Source organism: Cylas formicarius, unplaced genomic scaffold, assembly GCF_029955315.1.
Source record: "Cylas formicarius isolate icCylForm1 unplaced genomic scaffold, icCylForm1.1 PGA_scaffold_1__22_contigs__length_36826433, whole genome shotgun sequence".
NCBI lineage: Eukaryota > Metazoa > Arthropoda > Insecta > Coleoptera > Brentidae > Cylas > Cylas formicarius.
The window spans coordinates 31,911,039-31,933,570 of record NW_026844264.1 but is presented as its reverse complement, the minus strand read 5'-3'; the positions used below and the strand labels follow the sequence as shown (position 1 = coordinate 31,933,570).

At 35.0% G+C, this 22,532-nt stretch overlaps 1 protein-coding gene across 1 annotated transcript; it reads left to right on the top strand.

The window, feature by feature from the left end:
- The first annotated feature begins 484 nt into the window (after positions 1-484).
- On the top strand, positions 485-5,490 carry LOC132697210 (novel acetylcholine receptor chaperone). Its single transcript, XM_060662518.1, has 3 exons — positions 485-791; positions 1,270-1,408; positions 3,450-5,490. The coding sequence occupies exons 1-3, from the start codon at positions 678-680 to the stop codon at positions 3,659-3,661; spliced, it is 465 nt and encodes a 154-aa protein (XP_060518501.1). The 5' UTR covers positions 485-677; the 3' UTR covers positions 3,662-5,490.
- Positions 5,491-22,532: the final 17,042 nt, after the last annotated feature.

Here is a 22,532-nt window from a genome sequence, read left to right as displayed (position 1 = left end):
CCTTTAGCAATTTCGTAGAGGAAAGAAAGAAGTAAAAAAGACGTACAGATTTTTAAAAATTATATATTTTTATTTAGTATTTTTAAAGTATATTAAATGTTCGTAGCTAGATAAAAAGAAGAAGAATTGGAATTTACGGCGTACGCAACCAACTGCACATGCCAAACTTTATTAATAATAGCTAATTAAATCCTATTCCATCAATTATCCTTAAAATTTATCATCTCCAGCAAATAAAAGCCGTTTGTCTTCAAATGCGTTCAAAGGCAAGAAGCACGCCTTCGATGGAATGACAGATCTAAAATCTGGTAAGGTGGAGGGAAATTAACAAAATTCAAATATCTTTCACCGAGTAACTTTCTATCATTTCCGCAATCAAAATTCGATAAACGTCGAAATTTCAGGAACGTGCTTTTCCATCTGACATTTTCGGGTCGGATAATACACGTTGCGAACTTACAAAAATCGTTGGCGCCGCGTCGTATTGATCGGCGCAAAATAGACGCGCGTCGAATCCAAAATGAAAATACGTGGTCCAAAAAATCGAAAACGAAAATAGACCGTAAATAAACAAATATGCGTTGAATTAATAGATAATCAAACAAACGATACGTGTCGATTTTATACCGCGAAATATAAAAGTACTTTTAATTGTATAAATCGTTGTTATAATTGTTATGGGGTCGTCGATAGTCTTACGATCACTGTCGGTGCTCCTGGGGCTCTTCTTCATTTTCGTAGGATTAATTAAAATTTCCAGTGTGGTTTCCAAGGATTTACATAAAGATTTGGTGAGTCCTGCTGACGAACATATTTGCCGTGTCGTGTGGATTGAATTTGATCGTTTGGCTTTTTGCCTGCCCAGGATATCGTGAATATTTTCGCGGGCATGCATCGCGATGTTCTATTTGGTTCTAGGTCTATTTTTTTTATTGCCAACATAACTCAATAACCTAATCTAAATGTAAAAAAACACATTTTCAAGTTTTATTTTCACGATTTAAGTTGGCAAAGAAAGCCGGTGAACATCATTTTGAAACTCGCTTTCAAATTTATGATCGTTTTGGTCAGTAATATAACCTTATTGGTACTTGTTCCATAATAATAGCTCTAACTTACAGTTAAATTGAGCGGCAACACTATTATTGTGGTCCCAAAATCAACCAATATTAAATTATCTCTGACATTTTCAACTAGGTGTTAAATTTTGTGGTCGCCTCTTTTAACAAGATAGGGAACCTTAAATTTTAACTTATTATTTTGTTACAGCGGAAGGAATATGTGAAGTACGCAAAAGTGTTTCCTCTATCCGAAGCCTTAAATTTCAAAGTGCCGTCAAAATGGTATCGGAGAACGGTGGGAGTGTTAGAAATAGTTTGCGGAATAGCAATGGCGTTCATACCAAAACGTGAGTACCTGAAGCATTTAAATTTTGAACAAAAAAAAGAAAATACATAAATTCGAAATCGAAACGAATACTATATTAATATGGACTTTAATCTGAGCAAGAAAAAAATTAAACGGCATATATTTAGATTGAGATTTATGCTGTCGCAGATGCACCAGCTCCCTACATTAGTTACGTAGATAAATTCAATTTATTTTCGGGAACGGCGGTGAGCAATGCGATAATTTTAGGTTTATATATTTCCAAAAACTGCCGACCGCAACCTACATTGTCAATGTTACGGTTAAAAATAAACCGCCAGATAATCCTGTGTAATAATAAAATGTCTACCGTGCGCGGTTACGTCTATTAAGTATACTTTCATTTACAAATTATAAGGGTGGGCTGCATTTATAAAAAATGATATTTATCGTTTCCAAAAATTTAAAAACAAAGAGATCGTGCACTTATCTAATAAATACGATTGGAACGAAAATATTTTAAAAAAATGCTATTTATTGTTTCCAATAAATATGATTGGAACCAAAATAAAAGCCTTGACAGGAAATATTATTGCTTTATAATAATTTCGAAAGAATGTCGCAGATGGTAATAATAAAACAATTAAGTTAATAATAAGTAACATATAGCTTCCCTATTCTGAGACCTCTGAGACCACATGTACTTAACGAATCCATGATTAAAAAAATTCCCCTTCAAACGTCGCGTTTAACAGCTCTACCGGCTTTTTTTCTTACTGTGACATTTTTTTGGTATCTACTATTTTTTCAAAATATGGCCACACAGGTAAAAAAACCTCGTTAAAAATATTATAACAGCCTGATATGTGACAGTTTTACTAGATTTATTCAATTTACCCTCGGTTAATTCAAAAATGTTTTTAGAAAATTTCAAAAACGAAGACTCATTTTTCCAGCTAGTAGGTTTCTACGGTGCCAATATACCGGGTGTCTCAGTTTTGTTTAATGCTCTGTTCCATCTCTGAAGGAAAAGAGGTGGGGGTAGTTGAACATTTTCGGAAATACATGCCGATAACCTAAAAAGGCTCAACGCTTTGTAAGTTTGAGTCGTTAAATCGTGTTCTGAATGATCAGATTGCTGCTTTATATTTACTGTTTTATAGGTTGCGGATTAATATAAAACACGCGTCACTATTAACCTTATTTTATTACGTCATCGAACACCGACTGTGGTCCGTGTATGCGTGTGGTTACCAAAGAGCAATTCGATCGTTGGATATCAAACATATTTTTTCGCGACAATTCCGATTTCTGAAAATAACATTTTCTTTTAAAAAAATCTATATTTAAAATTTCATTTTATAAAAATGAGTTCTGTAAGGCATTTCTTTAAAATACTTTTAAATACTTGTTGGACAAGGTCTGTGGAGCAACTGTTTTACAATTTACAACAATAATAGTTTATACGTATAAAAACATCTATTTAGAGCGAGACCGACATACAAAATGCAGAACAAACATAATTTCTTTATACCATTACGATTCGCTTACAAAAAAAACGAGTATTGTTGGTCACATACTCAACAGTTCCACTTCTCGGGTTGTTATCATTTTTTGAATAGTACGCACAGCTCACGCGTGTACGCCATGATCAAAAGGCGGCAATATGAAAGTTTTGGGCATTTTTTAAAATCATTTTTGTGTTCATTTACGACGCAAGTTAGTCGATAGATCAGGGTAACACTTTTCATATCCAGTATTCTTAGTCCAATTAGTTAATTAAAACTTCACTACTTACACCAGATAAGTGGTGAATAAGTGGCTATAAATTACTTTTTTTTCGCCAATGTATAAAGTGTCTTTTACAAATGAAACATCTAGTGTTCGCTAATTTACAAAATATAATGCTAATGCCTAGTAATAACATTTTTTATGTTTATCTTAGTTTTTTTATTGAAAACTAACCGAATTGAGACACCCTGTATGTGTCATATAGGATTCCGAAGTAATAGAGCAAACAAAATCAAAACGTGTATAGTAACGTTTTAAATTTGAAATGTAAATAATGTTAATGTTTTTAGACAAGATTAAAAACGCCGCGAACCTCTGTCTGCTGGTTTTAACGCTAATGGCGGTCTACTCGCACTACATGGTAGCGGACAAGCTGGAGCGTACGGCACCCGCGTTGGTTTTCCTCTTCATGCTAAGCGGAAGACTGGTCGTCTTTTTCCAATTGCAAAGGAGAGAACAGCAACAAAGCGAACCGACCGTCAACGGGTTCAAACAAGAATAGATAAATTTAATAAATTAGGTGAATTGATTTTGTTCGTCATACTAAATTTTGCACGGTCGTTTTACGTGAAAACTAGGGATAATATTTTTGCACTATCACAATTACTTTTTGGATCGATGAATTAATATAAATGTGGGCAGTTGTATTCACTGAACGGCAATAGTTAAATCATATTGAAACTTGTGTGTTCACATTATGGCGAATTTTGGGGTAGAAATTACTGAATAATAGGGCGCGGGTCATTTTTTGCGGCACTATATTTTAGTGAATAAAATTAAAAAACAAATCTTTTTAGAATTTGGCGGATGACGCCCAAATATTTATATCCCAGTATCTATCTGTTTAACTTTTATATCGCTCCAGTTTGGTGAATGAAATACGACAAACTGATTAATTAAAACCTTATTTCAGAACTCCTTTTGATTTTTTGGTACGAACTGATGAATGTCGTGTTTATTCTCAGTGTCACTCAAACCCAACTTTTCTTTCGTTGATTCTACATACACATATTAGTCACGTTTCGTATGAAGAGATGTAACCACAGCACTTTATTGTGAATAAACGAATGGTGTGAGACAGCCCAAATTGATTTAACGAGTTTATGGTTTTACGGTACTCAAATTGGCAAGTCGTAATCGGAAAATTAAAGTTTTCCAAATAAAGCGTTTTTGTACCTAACCTTATATTCGCTTGCTGCTTGCCATTAAATTAATACACCATATAGATCTATATAGCAATAATTTTTTTTTTCAAGCTAAATATTTTATATTTTTTCTACACAGCAATGTTCACGTAAGTGTTTTTTACAGAAATTGTAATTTAATTTTGACTGCAGGAAGAGTTTTAAAATGTTATTGTTGTTGGAATGAACGAACACGACTATTATGTTTTGGAGAGTATATGAAATTGAAACTGTCGTACCTATTTACATTATACAGGGTGGTCTCCAATTACGTTCCGATATTGATTTTGAGTAAAGAGAAGAATCAAAGTTCAGAAAAAGTGCAGAAAAAACATATATTTTAAAAATTTGGTAAGCTACGTCCGTAGCGTGATAATTACCAATTAAATTGCAATCAAATTAAAAGAGATAGATTTCTAAAGAAAGGACTTAAAATCATAAAAATGAAAAAAAATTAAAAAATCTTCTAAACTTCAGCACCTTGTATTTTAAAACCACAAAATTTCGGTGCCCATATTTATATGAAGTTTTCTTCTCGTCTTTACCGAAACAACCTTCTTAAGTGAACGCGGTTGGGAAACACCCCTATATAAAAACTAAAATGTTAGTAACCGTGTCTAAGAAAGATCCGACATAGATAAATTAATGAAATTAGTGTTAAGAACTTTGTAAATAAAACTCATAAGTGATCGGCCAAGGTGGGATAATATAGTTACCAAATATTTAAAATAAAAATAAGAAATATTTTTAAAAATACAATGGAAAAAAATTGCTGAACTTCTGAACACTTTTACTCTTATTGAGTATTGAGTTATTAAGTACCTTGTACAGACAGATAGTACAGTTTTTTAACGATAGTTGCGATTTAGCCAGTAAACAAACGTTAAAAATATTTAATGTGAATATCGATTAAATTTAAATAAACAAAATGTTTTGGTTTTATGTCGCATTCACCCGATTCAGTTTTCTTGACATTTTTACAGGGTGCCTAATACAAAAATATTTCTAGTCATATCTGTTAGGGGCGAAAATGTCAAGAAATCTGCCGAATAGTCACTATGATCTATATCTAGCTAGAATAAGTGTTCCACTGCCATATGTATAAATACCATCGACCATATGTATCGGAATAAATAATGTGGAAGTATCTGTGTCTATTATTGATACATGCCTTTAATTATTTCTTCTTTTTAATTTTTTAGTATATATTGTATATGGTGCAACAAGTTTGATAAATGTCAAGGATTAACATTGTTGATCAGCATGTAACTGGGTATTTTTTGTTTTATATTTATTACTTTTGCTAATTTTCTACCATATAAAGTGACATTTTTCAACATCTGTCAAAATAACCACGAACTGAAAAAATTGCTATACCAAATTTTAAAAATTTTCCTTATATGAAAATGATCAGAATTTTCAAAAATTGAACGTAAATTAGAAAAAAATTGTATAGATAGATAGATAGATTCATTTATTGACTATTTTTCGTACAAAAGGAACGTACAATTGTAGCAAGTGAGAAGTTATATCCAAGTGTAATAAAATCACATTAAAAAATAACATAGCAACACACATCTAATACAAACAAAATTATACAGTACTATACAGTTTTATAGCGCATCGATACCAGTGACAGTGTCAATGTATGCTCGCAGGGAGTAAAAACAATGACGTTGTAGGAATTCCTTAATAGTATGTTTAAGTTTTCTATTGTTCATCTTTTTCACGGTACCTGGCAAAACATTATACAATTCCAGGTTCAACGAGTTGCTCTCAGACTTCCTCAGTCTAAACCTAGGCCGTCTAAGGAGATCCACCGAACGAGTTGGATAGGCATGGCAATCCGAATTAGCGCTAAAGTTTTCCTTCGTTCTTTGTATCTCTAATAACTGGTAGTAGATACAGATGCAAGGAAGGGGCATATCACTTTAAAGTTTTTATATTGTTTGCTATATTAGCAACGACTCGAATGGCCCTTTTCTGCAGTCTAAAAATCTCCACAGCAGCTAAGGAATCACCCCACAGCACCATGCCATAGCATAAGTGTGAATGCAACAAAGAAAAATAGACCATAAGCAGAGTCCTTGTTCCTATCAGGCCTCCCAGTCGTCGAAGAACGAATATGTTGCTGGACAATCTATTTTTCGGGTCTGAGATATGTTGTTTCCAATTTAGACTATCATCGATCCTAATGCCAAGCAACTTGACGGACTGTCCACTATTTACCAAGCAATTGGAGGAAAAAACAATACTCTGGGTCTTGTCTAAATTTAATTTAAGGTAATTATTTTCGAACCACACATTAGCCCTGTCCTCCAACATGCCAACCCTAACGGACAACTCCTCGACACTCTTAGAAGATGTAGTGAAGGATGTATCGTCGGCAAACATCACGCAGTGATTGGGGGCCAAGAAATGATAAAGGTCATTTATGTAGATTGTAAATAGTAGCGGGCTCAGGACGAAACTCTGGGGCACGCCGCTTACTACTGATTCAAGTGATGAACGGTCATCCTGGTATTCTACAAACTGCTGTCGGCCCTGCAAGTAGGACGCTATAAGATCTAAGGGCAGACCTCGTATACCATATCTATATAGCTTTTTAATAAGAAGCTGGTGAGAAGCACAGTCAAAGGCCCTGGAGAGATCACACAAGGTCAAACCAACTAATTCACCCCCCTTGAGGCCCTCAACTATCCCACTCACAACTTTAGACACTGCTTGGATCGTCGAACACCCTCCCCTAAATCCAAACTGACCAGCACAAAGACATTCGATCTTATTAATATAAGAAGTTAGCTGATCTTTTAGTAAGATCTCAAAAATTTTTCCGAACAAAGGCACGATTGAAATCGGCCTGTCTTATGGATTGGAACTACTCTCCAAATCCTAAACAGCGACGGAAATACACCTGTGTCAATACATTTATTAAATAAAGTGGTTGATGGCAGTGTAATGTACTCAACCAGTCCCTTCACCAAGACACTATTGATATCATAAGCATCGCTAGAATAAGATTTTTTTAATCTTAGTATGGCTCGGTACGTATCCTCACAAGTTATCGGATGCAAAAAAAAAGTAGTTTCCTCCAGTGGAATCCCTTCAACACATGCACTCTGTACATTGTGATACACCGTTAAGATCTTTATAATATTACTCGAGACAGAACTAAAAAGCTGTTAAGATCGTTTGCTGATAAATCAGATTCTTTATCACATCTCCCAAGACAGTTTCTTTCATAGTTAACGATTTTCCAGACATCTCTGTTTTTATTGGTTGATTTTTCGATAAATCCATCAAAGGCAGCTTTTTTGGTTTGTTGAATTTTTTGTTTATATTCCTTATTTAGTGATTTATACACTTCTGTATATAGAGGGTTCTGTGAGACTTTACTGAGAGTTTTAACAGCTGACACTCTGTTTCTAAGAGCTACAAGATCTTTATCAAACCAGTTGACCGGTGATTTTTTATGAGGAACGTTTTTAACAGAAAAATTTTGTTTGCTCAAGTCTTGAACTTTGTCCAATATAAATGAAGACATAAAGTTGACATCGTTAGAACCAAGGCAAATATTCCAATCCACAGCCTCCAAGGACTTCCTAATATTCACAATACCTGATTTGGCAATAGTTCTAGTTTTTTTAGTTCTGACTCTATCCGCCCTACCTATGCTATGTGGTCTGACATGCCAGGGTCAAGAACTCCAACCTCATAAACGTCTTCATTCAAATTTGTTATTATATTATCAATGCAAGTAGCAGTAGCAGTGCGTTGCACAAGACTATTTTGTCGAATGTGTCCTTTTGCAGAATCCACTCGTTACACAAAATGAAACTTTTCGCAACTGGTTACATAAATACCACGCGATTTTTTTAGTTTCTAGTATTACATTTTATAAATGTCACACTAGGTGATAAAACGTCCGCAAGCAGTTGGACGAAAATTTAGATTTCGCAAAAAGTTGCTGGTTTTTATCACAATATAGCGTTTTAATTAATTATGTAGCTTAATAGTAAATGTGTGTTAATTAAATTGGAAAAAACTTCGTTTTTGCTTTCGTTTTTTATAACGTTATATATTTTTTTGGGATTAATTTACATCTTACAAAATTTTGAATCCAAATATCCAAAATTAGTCAGACAAAACAATTCCTTAACAAAAACCAACGTCTATGTAAGCTGTTTGTCTTAAAATTAACCAAAGAATCATTCCTGAGAATCATACTATATAATTAATGAATACCCTGTATATAAAAGTGGAAAAAACGTATGGTAAATTGATTTATCATAAGCAGTAATCGCAGATGTATTAAGTGCTTTTTGAGTTTACAATTTGCTTTGTTTAATTAACGCAGCGTTGTCATATTTATCGAAAAATTATTGTGTTTGTGGTTGCCATTACATTCAATTAGTGCCTCTCGATCGAAGGTAATTAGCATTTTATTAGGTTGAAAATCTAGAATTTTATAACGCAACTAGTATCATTTCGATAACACTAATAATATTGGCCAACTGAATTTTGAACTGAAGTTTTCTTATCGTTCTCGTCATTTTCAAAGATCTCCTTACGCTAGAGCTTTTTTTTGTAGGAAAAGTTGATAGGAATTATGTAAAACAGTAACATTTGAGCATAGGCATTCCATTTAAACACCTAAACAACCACAAACACAAAACTAAAGAAGCTAAATAAATATTCCATATTACACAAGATTTTTTAAAATTCTTAAGCTAGCTACCACACATCTTGTAACATAATAGAGAGAGCAAATAAATAAGTTTAGTTTTGATATATTTTGCTATATAAAAATAGCAATTAAAAATAAAATAAAGGATTTTTTTTGTATTTTTATCTGGGGCACAATTGCTAAACTTTACCAGGAAGAAGTTTTTTTTTCCAGCGGCTTTGCACCAAAAAGTAAAACACGGAAAATGTGTATTTGTGAGCAAATAATATGTCAATTTCTTGGACCACAACTTACCCGAACTTAAGCTTTGGTTAGCGAAGCTTGCTCTTTGGCGAGTCTGTTTTTAAAGCGGTCATAATTTATAATATACAACGCAGGGAAGCCCCAAACTAAGTCAACTGTGTGTGTCGTCTTCCGTGTTTAATAAATAAAAAATTTTTGGAAGAATTAGAAAAGGACAAGACGACCGGATTTTTAGAAGTATCTATCCAGTGTACCACAGATGATGATTAATAGGGAACCAAAGGAGATGTGCAATAAAGTGAAAAGGAACTTAAGAAGCAGGGATTAAAATTCTCTCTATTATCTCAATATAACCAGTTATTGTCAGGATATACCTACTAGAATTGTATTATTAATTGTTTTTTTAAGTAAATCTCAATTAATTGTAACTGTTTTGAAGTTTGGAAAAAACAGTAAAAAAAGTGACAATCGATATGTTAGGACGCACATGTGCGCAGAGTGCAAGGGGTACAATATAAATTTTTGTTTGGCTGTGTATAAAATTTCCTTAATTTCTTATTTTTATTTATGAGTAAAAACAAAGAAACAGCATTTTTTTGCATATGAAATAAGTGATTTCAGGAACACCTAAACTAAACCACACTAAATAAGTTAATTTCTACAATAGCTGACTATGGCGATTCGGTTCGAAATATGATCCAATTTCTAAACTACAGAGATGCTATTTTTTATTTCTCCTTACGAGAAAGTACGAAAATTTTCCTGCAATTTCATCGGGGATGAAACCGTATGTGATCTAAAGCAAAAAAATGAATTGCAAGATCTACGAAAGCAGTATTTGGTAGAGATCGGGATGCTTACTCAATTAGGTACAAATATCTGCAAATTCGCGATTACCACCAAATAAGGATTGCAATTTGTCCACGGCTCGTGGTTTTTTCCTCGGTAAAACACTGTTTGAAATATGACGAATCGATAAATCAGCACTTCTTATTCGTGACCGTTTTCGCAAGACACGTGAGGTGTTTCCTCTTGACGCCGAATAATTTATCGCGCTTATTTAAATTGTCCGACACCGCATGATCGAACGTTAAATGTAAAAAAAAAGCGTTAGGTAACTGTAGTGTGACGCCTAAATCGTATGCCAATAAACGCTACGGGCGACGATCCTCAATTGTACGCTAATTTAATTTAACTGATTTGAGGAGTTGTTTCAGATAGCGCAGTGTGAAAATGCACTTTTATTAAACCCCGGAATATTTTATTTCCCCATCAAATTTGACCAAACCCTTACAAAATGCAAACCGATCTAGAAGTATTCGGTCAATAACCTTCAAAGGTTCTAAAACGACCACTTAAAGAGCTATCGCGCGAAACATTTGCAGAAGTTTCATATTAATGAAAATGTTTCTACTTGCACCAATATCCAAACAAAGTTTTAGCAGTTTTAAACTGTACCCGAGTTAATCGGTGTAATTTGGTAGTTTAATTTCCAACTTCAAGTTACAAACTCTTTAAATAGGAAATCTTAAAATGTATATTCGAGATTATCCAGAGAGTAACTGTTAAAACGAAATTTGACATTATCACAAAAGGAGCAATTATTCATTCCTCATTTTCACAGTGCAAGTCGAACTTGCTCTGCAGCAATGATCCATGGTTTGCCCTGCAAGACGCTTATAAATCTTGTAATATCCGTAGGAAATAAAACGCGAAGCTTTGGGAAACTACTCGGCATATTCCACACACGGGATCCAATAAAACACAATATCTATAAGATAATCTAATCTTAAACGATCAGGAGATTTCCTAACACGTTTTGGTCTACTTTTAATCAAGCATGTACATGATGATTTATCAACACATTTATCAACACACGCCACAATTGATTTTGGCATTTCTGCCCAGTAGTTTAGCAACTTGACAAAATGGCCAAGTTGGTTGCAAAATCTTTAGCATAGAAGTACTGTCCTAAGAAGAATGATGCATTTCCCAATTTCTGTTCTACCTCAACCTCACTTCTGGTTTAAATTGATTCTGATCATCAGGTCTTAACAAATCTAATCTAGCTCGTATTTGTTCACCAAGAAAAATTAGAGATATGGTTTCTCCAAAACCAAAACCCATTAACCTCCCTAACCAAAACTATCAAACAGTATTTTCCTGTTAGAGGTCCCAAAATATCTTCTCAAATGTCGTTGCCTTTATGATGGTTTAAAGTTATAAAACCAAACATGTACCTGTTGATCTTGTGATATATGCGAGTTAAATCTGATCATCAAACATTACGACCTCATAAAGATCACTTAGTCTTGGTATGTCGTTGCTTTCATGATTTTTTCAAGTTCTCGAACTAGCTAATCGTTAACTTTTACGATATTTATCTAAAAGAATATGTACAAGTTTTACCAAACCTGAATATATTAAAATGTTACTTGTTTATTGAAAACTTCCTGGCCTGAATTAACAAAACCCAATTTTTAACAAAATGGACGATGCGATCTACATCTCAACTTTTTTAATTATCCCTTCTAGGTGGGTACCAGGTATTAAGTTAGCTATGCGGTTTTGATAAAATCTGAAAATCGCAGGCTGGGCGGTTTAACTTCAGATTGCATAAGACAGATATTAAATGACGTACGGCAGGTTCGATATTCTCTACGGTCGATATTAATAGTTTAGAATCTTTGTGTATCTGCAAGCTGGTAAATAGCAGTCGCCTAAGAAACAGTTAGATCTTCAGCCTTTGTATTAACTAACTAAATATTAACCAAATATTAACAAATTTTGGTTAGTTGAAAGAAACGAAACCCATGAATTTTGTGAAAGCTGTATCCTGGAGGAATATAGAATTAAATGGCAAATTATGTGTCAAGTTGTTTATGGAATAATTAACAAGGGAAGAAAATGTTATTTAAAAAACGTAATAATTTATTGAATATGTAAAGAACCAAAGTGTAGGGACGTGAGCTGTGATATTTTGGTCTGTCTAATCTGCCTAATAGACTTTTAAAAGACTTTGACCATGTTAGACATAACCAGATGATAGACGTCTTGAAGGAAATCGGTATGGACCGAAAAGATGTGGAAATTATAGCTAATCTCTATTGGAACCAATCCGCAGTCTTCAGGGAAGATGGTGAGCATATCAACCCCTGATTTTCAATCTGTGAGCGCATCTTTAGAGAAGCACTAAAAGATATAGATGGAGGTGTCTCCATAAATGATCTCAAACTTGTGATACGCAGATAGAAGGCTTGCAAAAGCTAATGGACAAAGTTACGGAGAGAAGCAAACAATATGGACTTGATATAAACACCGATAAAACCAAACTTATGATAATAATAATAATTCGTGGTACAAATTTCAAGAGATCCAGAGGAAAGGCTAAAAGTGCTTTCTTAGCTATGGGTAAAGTATAAGAGATAAAGAAAAAACTCCTAAAGTGTTACATGTTCTCGGTTCTTCTGTACGGTCTGGTGGCATGGACATCGAAACAGGAAATTATATCCAAACTCCAAGCCTTTGAGTGCTGGCTGGACAGGAGAAACTTGCAGATACCGTGGACCCAGAAGGTTAATAATGAAGAAGCGCTACGGGGAATGAAAATCTCCATGGAAAGAGTCAACATCGTCGAATGACGCATAATTCAATACCTCGGTCACGAGAAACAAAGGAAGATATGAATTACTCCAGTCTATCCTTCAGGCAAAAATTGCAGGAAGAAGGGCACCAGGACGCAGGAGAGTCTCTTGGGTAACCAACGTTCGAGCATGGTTTGGCAAGTCTTCCACACAGCAAAATTATCACAGCCAAAATAATCGCTAACGTTCGTAGCAGACCTATAGCAAGAAGTTATAAAAAATACACTCCCTTTTTGTGATGACACAGTCTGGTACAATTTTTGTGGCACTTCCATATGACTAATTAATGAAAGTGACAGTCGAGAAACGTTGATTGCCACAGAAGAGATGGTTTCGCTAAGTTTTTGTTCCCATAGTAAATTTGTAAATGCGAATTTATTGCCATTGAGGTCTCGAACAAACGCGGCCGCAGAGAACAATCAAATTTGATGGGCTTCAACGTTCACAACCTACGACAAGCCGGATTGGTCTCGCGTCGTAAAAATCTTTTTAATTGACACACACGATAGTTCTTCGAGAAAAGCAAAAGTTTACATTAAATAAGATCGCGGGACCGTAAACAAAAAAAACTGTATTCAAAAAACGGCTGAAGTTAATTGGCTCACCCAGCGTAACTTAATATTGTTATAGTAAATTTAAAATGGAATAGTCAGGACTGAAAACTGCATTGGAAGTAGATATACCGTCCAGCAAGATGTAATTGAAGCTAACAGCTGTACGAAATCAATGGGAAATGTCTAATATCCAGCATTTTGTGCTAAGCAGCGCAATAATAATTTAATTAAAGCTAAGGGCGGTTACGTTTCTAGGGATGTGGGTTTTTCAGAGATAATGTAAGCGTAAGTTCATATATTTGCAAATATTCCATTCAATTGGGGGACTAATGTTAATCAGTATATATAGAAATATTGTAAATATAAAAAAAATCAACTAATTCATTAAAATTCTTGAATTATTGATTTATCCCGTATTATAAATTGCATTTGTACCATCGATAAAATTAAAAACAAATATTCTTCTTGTTTATATGCTTTTTGAATTAAGTTTTATATTTGTGTGCTTAAATGTCTGATGAATCTAAATCAAACATTTTTTTTAATTTATCTTATTATCTTATGATTACTCTAAAAGAAGCTCATTGTACCTATACCTAGTCTCATTTTCATATGGTTTGACTCTACCCATGGTTGATTCCTGGTTCGTTTTTGAAAATTTTTGGTTAGCTTGAGTTATTTTTCCGTAATTTCTACTTTTCTATTTTAGGTTTGCTTTATTTTTTTATGAAGTTATTGTGTCTACTACCAAAAAGCAAGCAACTAGACAGATAAATTTAGCAGCTTATTTTACTGTAAAATAATTTAGAATTTGTGTGAGAAAATTGGCACCAAGTTTTTGTTGATATATAAATTAGTTGCATTTTTTCAGCTAAGCTTAAATACTATGGGTTCGACAATTCTCTAAATTTGTCTAAATCGTATTTAGACGGCAGGTCTTAGAGTATAAATTACAATGTAAAAAAGTCATCTTTGTTTTGTCTGGGATTCCACAGGGTACCGTTTTGGGGCCTATGCTGATGAAGAACAGCTCTGTGCACATGTTGATGTCAATAATGTTAAGAATGAATGGAGAGTTAAATGCAAGTCTTATGCACTATTCTTTGGTGCAAATAAAAATATCGCTATAGCTAAAGAACAAATTTCTTTGAAAAATAATAATATTCCCTTAAATGTGGTTGATTCTGCTAGAAATCTTGGAACCATTTTAGACACGGAGCTTAGGTTTCGCCAACATGTTCAATTCTACATAATCTATCTGTGTTATTTTATACTTATTTATGACCCGTGTCTAGATCTTGAGTCTAGGATTAACGTTCAAAAAGTTCAGAATAGCTGTTGTAGGCTTACTTGCAATCTTTTTGCAAATATGATGTATGAAAAAAATAAAAAAAATTGACTGGTTAAAAATGGAAAAGCGTAGGACTCTCCATTTGGAAAATTTGACTCATCGGTCTATTACAGGTAGTCACCGTACACCCATTAAAGCCAAGTTTCAGTTACGTCATTCAGTAATTTCAGAAATGATAGCGTGTTTCCAATTCCTAAATATCATACTTTTCTGTTTAGGAGAAGCTATGCCTATGTTGTTCAATTCGCTGCCAGAAAATTTAGAAAAGAATTCTTTAAAAAAGTTTAAAATAAGTTTAAAAAACTTTATAGATAAAAATATTAATCAAGGTAGACGTAGAGTATTGAGTTGTGTATGTGTGTGTACCTTTATATCATCTTCTATTTTTTGTCTATTATTTTCGATTCCGTGAACTTTTTTTTCTCTCGCTTCTAATAGTTAGGTAGAATAGCTTTTAATCTAGACTTCGACACATTGAAGTACTTTGATTACTGATGAAATGTAATTTAAAAAAAATATAATTTATAAAAGACGTTCACTATTTTTTTAATTTTATTACTATTAACTATATTATTAATGAAATGCAAATGCACTGTCATTGCGGTCTCGAACAAACGCGGTTAAGTAGTAACCAGTAAGTAACAGTTAAGTAGAATAGCTTTTAAGCTAGACTTCGCCACATTGAAACACTTTGATTACTGATGAAATGTAATTTTAAAAAAATGTAATTAATAAAAGACGTTTATTATTATTATTATTATTATTTATATTAGTATTAATTAAATGCGAATTTACTGCCATTGCGGTATCGAACAAACGCGGTTAAGTGGTAAATAATAGTTCAGTAGAATAACTTTTAAACTAGAATTCGCCACATTGAAGCACTTTGATTATTGATGGAATATAATTAAAAAAAATGTAATTAATAGAAGACGTTGATTATTATTAATTAAAAGCGAATTTACTGAAATTGCGATCTCGAAAAAACGAGGTTACGTAGTAAGTAGTAAGAAATAGTTAAGTAGAATAGCTTCTAAGCTGGACTTCGCCACATTGAAGCACTTTGATTACTGATGAAATGTAAAGAAGTTTATTATTATTATTATTATTATTATTATTATTATTATTATTGTTTAATTGTTACTATTGTTGTTGTTATTATTATTATTATTATTATTATTATTATTATTATTATTATTATTATTGTTTTTTTTTTTGTATGAGAGGTTATAAGGCGAATCTTCCTCAGCACGTTCTGGGCGTCTCAAGACACCCTGGGGATGGATGGTGTGTCCCCTTGGCGACGACGGGTTGGCATCAGCCGACCGTGTAAACCCAGTGTGAGCGTACTCACACTTCCTCTCTTGACGACAAAACAGTGTGCCCTCCATCTGGAACTGCGTCAGCATTACTTCAGATGGAGTGTCGTCCGGACGCGCGTGATGTTGTCTCGCGCCCTATGATCTTCCCCATGATCTTTCGGTCTCCTATTGACTAAGGTTCAGCGAGCTTGTATAAGATTTGGCCGTTCTATCCTCTTGGCAGAAAGTATTTGCTTTGCCATTTTGCAGACGCGGTTCCAATTTGTCGGTGACTCTAACATTTTTTCTACTAGGTTGTCTGGGCTTATGTGACCGAGTATTTGCTCTGCTATATTCCGCTGCATGTTCCATCTTGGGCAGAAAAATAGAGTGTGTTCAACCGTATCCACGTTTATGCAATAAAGGCACTCCTCGGTTTCGGCCAGATTGAAACGTTTGAAGTAGGCTTCAAAGCACCCGTGCCCGGTGAGTATTTGTGTAAGAAAGAAATCTACTTCACCGTGTTGTCTCTCAAACCAGGGTCTTATATTTGGAATTAGCTTTTTACTCCATTCCGCTGTACCATCATCTATGTCCCATTCCTCTTGCCAGCACAACATCACCGCGTTTTGTGCTTCCGTTTTAGCGTCTGGTCCATCTTTCTCTATACGGGCTCTGCACTTAACTAGGAGATTAATAGGTGGGATCCTAGGTATCACCATAAGTGCCTTATTGGAAGTTGTTCTGTATGCTTCGGAGACTCTTATGGCTACCCTCCTTTGAACACTACTCAGAATCCTTTTATAGACTTTCTTCTCAACTACTTGCTCCCATATTGAGGCGCCATATAGTAGTATTGAAGTCACTACTGAGCATAATATCCTCCTGGTGCTTTCACGAGGCCCATTCACTTTTGGTAGAAGGCGACTGATGTTGTTCAAGGCCTTGTTGGCCTTTTCTGTTACGGCTCTGATGTGGGCCCCCATGGACATGTTTCTATCTAGTTTTATACCTAAATATCTGACTACTTCCTGACTCTGAACTGTTGTGTTTTCCACTGTGACTGAAATGTTTTTAACTTTCCTTCCAGCAACAAGTAGGACTGCCTCCGTTTTTTGGGAGGCTAATTTCAGGTTTTTAGATTTCATCCATTCCGTGACATTGTAAAGGGCATGGTTGGCTACTGTTTCCATCATCTCGGCTTCTTTTACTTCTGCTAAGATAGCCAGATCGTCAGCATATCCGACAAGGGTAATACCATTTGGAACAGGAATTCGGAATACACCGTTGTAATACACATTCCATAGGGTTGGACCTATTACTGATCCCTGCTGGACCCCGCATGTGACGTCCATTTGCGCTGCCTCACCCATGCTTAAACGCCTATCTTCGAAGTAGCTTGCTATGATGTTATACAGATAAGGGGCTATGTTACGATTTCGAAGCTCTTCCAATATACCACACCATGGTGCCGTGTTGAAGGCATTTTCGACGTCTACCGTGACAAGAGCACATAACTTCCTCCTTCCCCACGGTGTCTGTTTTACTTCGTCTATCTTTTCTCGTATCCTTCTCAAAGCACTGATAGTTGATCTCTTTTCCCGAAACCCATGCTGTTCTTCTGCCAGTCCGCCAGTCCTTTCAATTTCTTCCTTGAGACGTTTTACCAGCAAATGTTCCAGTAGCTTACCAGCTACACTGATTAAGCATATGGGTCTATACTTCTTATCCTGACCTGGTTTCTCTATAAGGATAAGTCGCGCCAATTTCCATATTCTAGGAAATTCTCCCTTCAGCAATATTTTGTTCATGAGGTCTGTGCACTCCTCAATATAATCCTTCGCAATTGTCTTTATAATTTCAGGAGGGAGATTGTCCGGTCCAGGGGCTCTGCTATCCTTTATTTTTAAAACTGCAGTTCTTAGTTCTTGGACAGTAAACAGAGGTATGTCCCTAGGTTGAACTGTTACCTTGTTCCACTTTTGCAGTGGTCGAGTCGGAAAAAGTGACTTAGCAATTTGTAATTGCTTTTCATCTGACATATTTAATGGTGGATATTTTATTTTGTTGGTAACAATCTTGTACCCTCTTCCCCAAATGTCTTTGTCTACTTCCTCGATCACTTTCTTCCATGCAGCTTTTTTTACCTCAGAAATTGCTCTTTTGAGTTGGGCTCTATCTGTTTTATATTTATCATGGCATAATCTCTTGACTGATTCATCGCTACGTTTGTTCGCTCGGACCATCTTTCTCTTACTTTCAATGCATTTTTTCCTCGCTTCTGCCACTTCTGCTGTCCACCAGTACACCGGTCTTCTTGCGCTGCTGCGTTTCCTTACAAAGGTCTTATCGCACGCATTTGTTGCTAAGTCCGTAAAATGCTCTGCTGATCTCAGATTGTTATGGTTATTCCTGAGTCGTCTGCCTACTTCCAGAGACTGATCGGTAAGCCTTTCTTTATTTATTACCCAGCGCTGTGCTGTATTGGGTTTCTGGAGCTCGGTCCAATTGCTTCCAGTGATTGTATACAGGATATGCTGATGGACACTCAGGTTTTCTTCTTCAAGGACTTTCCAATTTATGACTTGTCTGGCTATCTTTTGGGTGCTAAATGTTATGTCAATATATGACTCACTGCTTCCCCTGATAAAGGTTGGTACACTGCCTCTATTCTGTACAATGAGGTTCTCTTCAGCCAACCATTCTGATAGTAATTCCCTTCTCCTATCTTCTGGTTTAGGGCTCCACAGAAAGGATTTAGCGTTGAAGTCTCCTCCAATGACCATCTCTTTCTTTTGTTTTTTCATATCTTCCCGGAGGTTATGCAGAACCCTTACTCACCAATTGTGAGCCCCTGAGTAGTTACTATTATTATTATTATTATTATTATTATTATTATTATTATTTCCATTTATATTATTATTAATTGAAACCTTTTTTTCCTATCTCTTTATATCCTAGGACACTCCCCCACGGGACACAATATTTTTCTATTCTAAAATCTATAAGTAAATAATCAAAGCATCGGAGATGTGGCCCAGGGAATGAATACAATAGACTAAAATAATATACACCGCAGCCGCCGCACAGACCCAAAATTTGATTGGCGGGCGTTTACCATTTCCCGTTCACCAAAAACGATAGTCGACATCCGCCACGCTAGTTGTTAATTATTATTCGAACCGATTTGATTAAGACACTTACGCAACGTCACATTCACTATCGGCACTTCGCATCGAAAAAAATTATCCGAGCGTATCTAAGTCAACCGGATCGAGAGAAAAAAAAAGTGGCCCCCTATCCGAAAAGCAACGAGGTCAAAACAAACATTTTTATGTTATTAATTTTGAAAATCTCGACCCCGCTGAGCGTTTGATTTATCGCACTGGCAAAGGCAAGCGCATTTTTTTTCTTGTTTATTTTGTTTGCCCTCCCCGAAATATCTATCTGCTTGACCATCCATCATTTTTTAAGAACGAATGTGTAGAGTTTAACCGTTAATGTGCGTTTAAATGGAATATGTTTTTATATCGACTGCACATTTTCACATTAATTTTGTTATGTTTTCCAAGTTACTTTTTTTAAGTGGAATACCCCAATTTAAAAAAAAAATAGTTTCCTGTCAAACGATGTGCCATACACCTATTTTTATTAAGTAGTTAAAAAGATATCTGCCATTTTTAATAATTACCATAGTAAGCTGTGCTTAACTCCGACCTACGTAATTTTACGGTATCTATCTAAGTAGCTATGATGAGATAAAAACAATTGCCATGATACACAAGCCCAAGTGTCTTCGTCAAGCCGTAAAAATGTTTGAAAAAAAGTACGATATGATAAAACATTATAACGAAAATCGACAGACAGCATTAAATCTATATTTCCGGAGACATCCGGGAAGAAGAGTGCCTAAAAAACACATGTTTAGATTCTGCAGACGGGTGCACCAATTACGGTAACGAGATGTTGCTCCAAGACGTGCACTTTGCAGGTGGTACCTAAATAAATGCCAAGAAGATCCCGATTTTGCCAGGAAAGTTATTTCGACGGATGAGGCAACAGCAAAATCCCCATATTATGGTGGAACAAGCTAATCAGGGAAGGTTCAGTTTTAAGGTATAGATATATTGGCCCACAAGGCCTCCAGACCTGACCCCATGCGACTTCTTTTTGTGGGGGAGAATCAAACACCTTGTATTTCGAAATCGCACAACTACCCAAGGGAATTGGAAGAGGCACTTCGTACTTCGTAAGGAAATTTTATTAGAAAACTGATTTTTTAGTAAAGTTGGGGGTATCGCATTTAAAGAAATATAACTTTGTCTGCTATCTCGTAAACTAAAGGTTTTTAGTCAAAACGGGTAAAAGAGAGATTTCCGGTTAAAAAAACTTAAAATTAAAAAAGTTACGAGGGCCTTTAAAATCGCACATTTTTGAGAATCACCGTGTAGCTCAAAAACGCCTTGACATATCGCGATGCGGTTTTCAGTTTTTGACTTCTCTCGAAAATCGAGCCCGTAATATGCATATTAGTTTAGAGCTAACTATGCTGCAAATGGTTAAAACCAAAGAGGCCCCTAGAATTTGGACCACCCGGTACAACCCTGAATATTACATCTCTATCTGTATTGCATTTTTCCTATCACCAAAACGCACCTCGATTTACCTGGATTAACAATTTTTCCCGGATCTATCGTCAGAAGCTGTAATTTTGTAATTTTCCGAGAGAGCAGCTTGTCATTCCCGATGCGTTTGTTTGGGATAGCTGGGACAAGTGACATGATTTGGACTATTTCATATCCGAAAAGAGAGGGTAAAATCAAGCCCTAATATGCATGTCAGTATTATATACTCAAGAACGGATTAAATCTGAACTTAAAAGCTGTGAGGACTGGCTTATTTTTCGATGATCTAATTCGAACTTCGGCAGTATAAAAAACTCATTACGAGCAGAAAGCGACACTTTTTTCTATTAGGGATCAAAAATCCTTTTCGTCCTTTGTTAAAAGTCATAACAAAATTTTCTCTTCGGGATTCTTATCTGCAACTCTTTGGGAAACTTTTGCGAATTGGCTGCGAGCCCTTTTAAACGTCCAGGGCTCCATGAATTTTTGAAGAAATCTTACAACCTAGGGTCCTTTTTTCTAATATCTTACACAAATGCAAAATATTCTCGAGCTGGTGCGGTGTTTTTTCGATGTTTCACAAAAATGGAGACAGAAATGATCCTGATCCTAATCCTTATAAGCTGAAAAAATGAATAGTTCATGTTTCAAAAACTAAAATAATTTCCTTTAAAATCTTCCCGAGCGGTACGTTTTTCTAAACAACAACCCAGTTGTTGTTATTATTAACACCTTGATTTATTTTATCATTGTAGAGTTTATCTCTGTTAGTACCAAAATAATTACAAATTTATGTGCTTTTATTTATGTCTTCATTTATCATATTAAATAAATTTAAGGAAGCGCGGGTGTATATTGAAAAAAGAAGGGGATCCTTCGCAACTCCTAAAATAGTTGAAAAAAAAGCCGGCACAGTCTCTCCAAAACCAAAAAAAATTGCTAAGCAATACACATAGCGTTCTAAAATGTCAAATGCCTTACTGTAATCTCCTGCCCTGAATATATCATCGAAAATATTTTGTAATGACAGTGAACAGTAAACATTTACTATCTCAGTAAAATTGAATTCTTCATTGAGCTTTAAAGTTTCATTAAATTAGTTCTGGGTAAGAAAATACGAATCAACCGAAGAATCTTGAGATATAGAGTCAATGAAAAGTCATTGAAATCATTTGCGAGGCAATGTTACTTGAAGAATCCATATTCATTTTCATTACTCTAGCCGCAAAAGACAGACATACAGCCAGTTCATAGTCGTCGTTCTATGCTTTAGTAGCACATCTCATTGTGCCCTTACTTAAACACCAATAAGGATTTTTCTTGTGAATATACTGGGTGTTTAAATAAGACGTGGCACCAGAAAAGAATTATTTAAGGCCTGTGGGATTTTTTCTTGTGTAGCGATCCAAAGTGGTTTACGCTACTCCTGTGTAAAATGTAGAGGACCTAAGAAACTGAATTATTGCTGGGTGCAACTCAAAAGCTGAAAAATATTTTTATGATGATTTTTATCTCGTAAATGAAGCAAGATATGACAAAAATTCAAGAGACGAAAAAGTAGTAGTTTTAGTCGCTCTATCTTAGGGATGTTAAATTAATGTCAGTGGCGTACATTTTTATCAATAAATTTTATAAAATTTTTTCTCCCCCTTACTCCACTGTTGGATTTTTATTTAGCTAATCAAAAATCACTAGAAACAACGCCCTTAAATTTGAGGAGAAGTTTTAACTGATCTAAAAAATTAATTAAAACTAAAACTAACTAAAGCTTTAACACCCTGTAT

Excerpts from the sequence above, each read along its gene's own strand:
- LOC132697210 (XM_060662518.1), top strand. The coding sequence starts at position 678 with ATGGGGTCGTCGATAGTCTTACGATCACTGTCGGTGCTCCTGGGGCTC. Across the intron at positions 792-1,269 it reads AGGATTTACATAAAGATTTG|CGGAAGGAATATGTGAAGTA; the intron begins GTGAGTCCTGCT and ends ATTTTGTTACAG. Across the intron at positions 1,409-3,449 it reads AATGGCGTTCATACCAAAAC|ACAAGATTAAAAACGCCGCG; the intron begins GTGAGTACCTGA and ends TAATGTTTTTAG.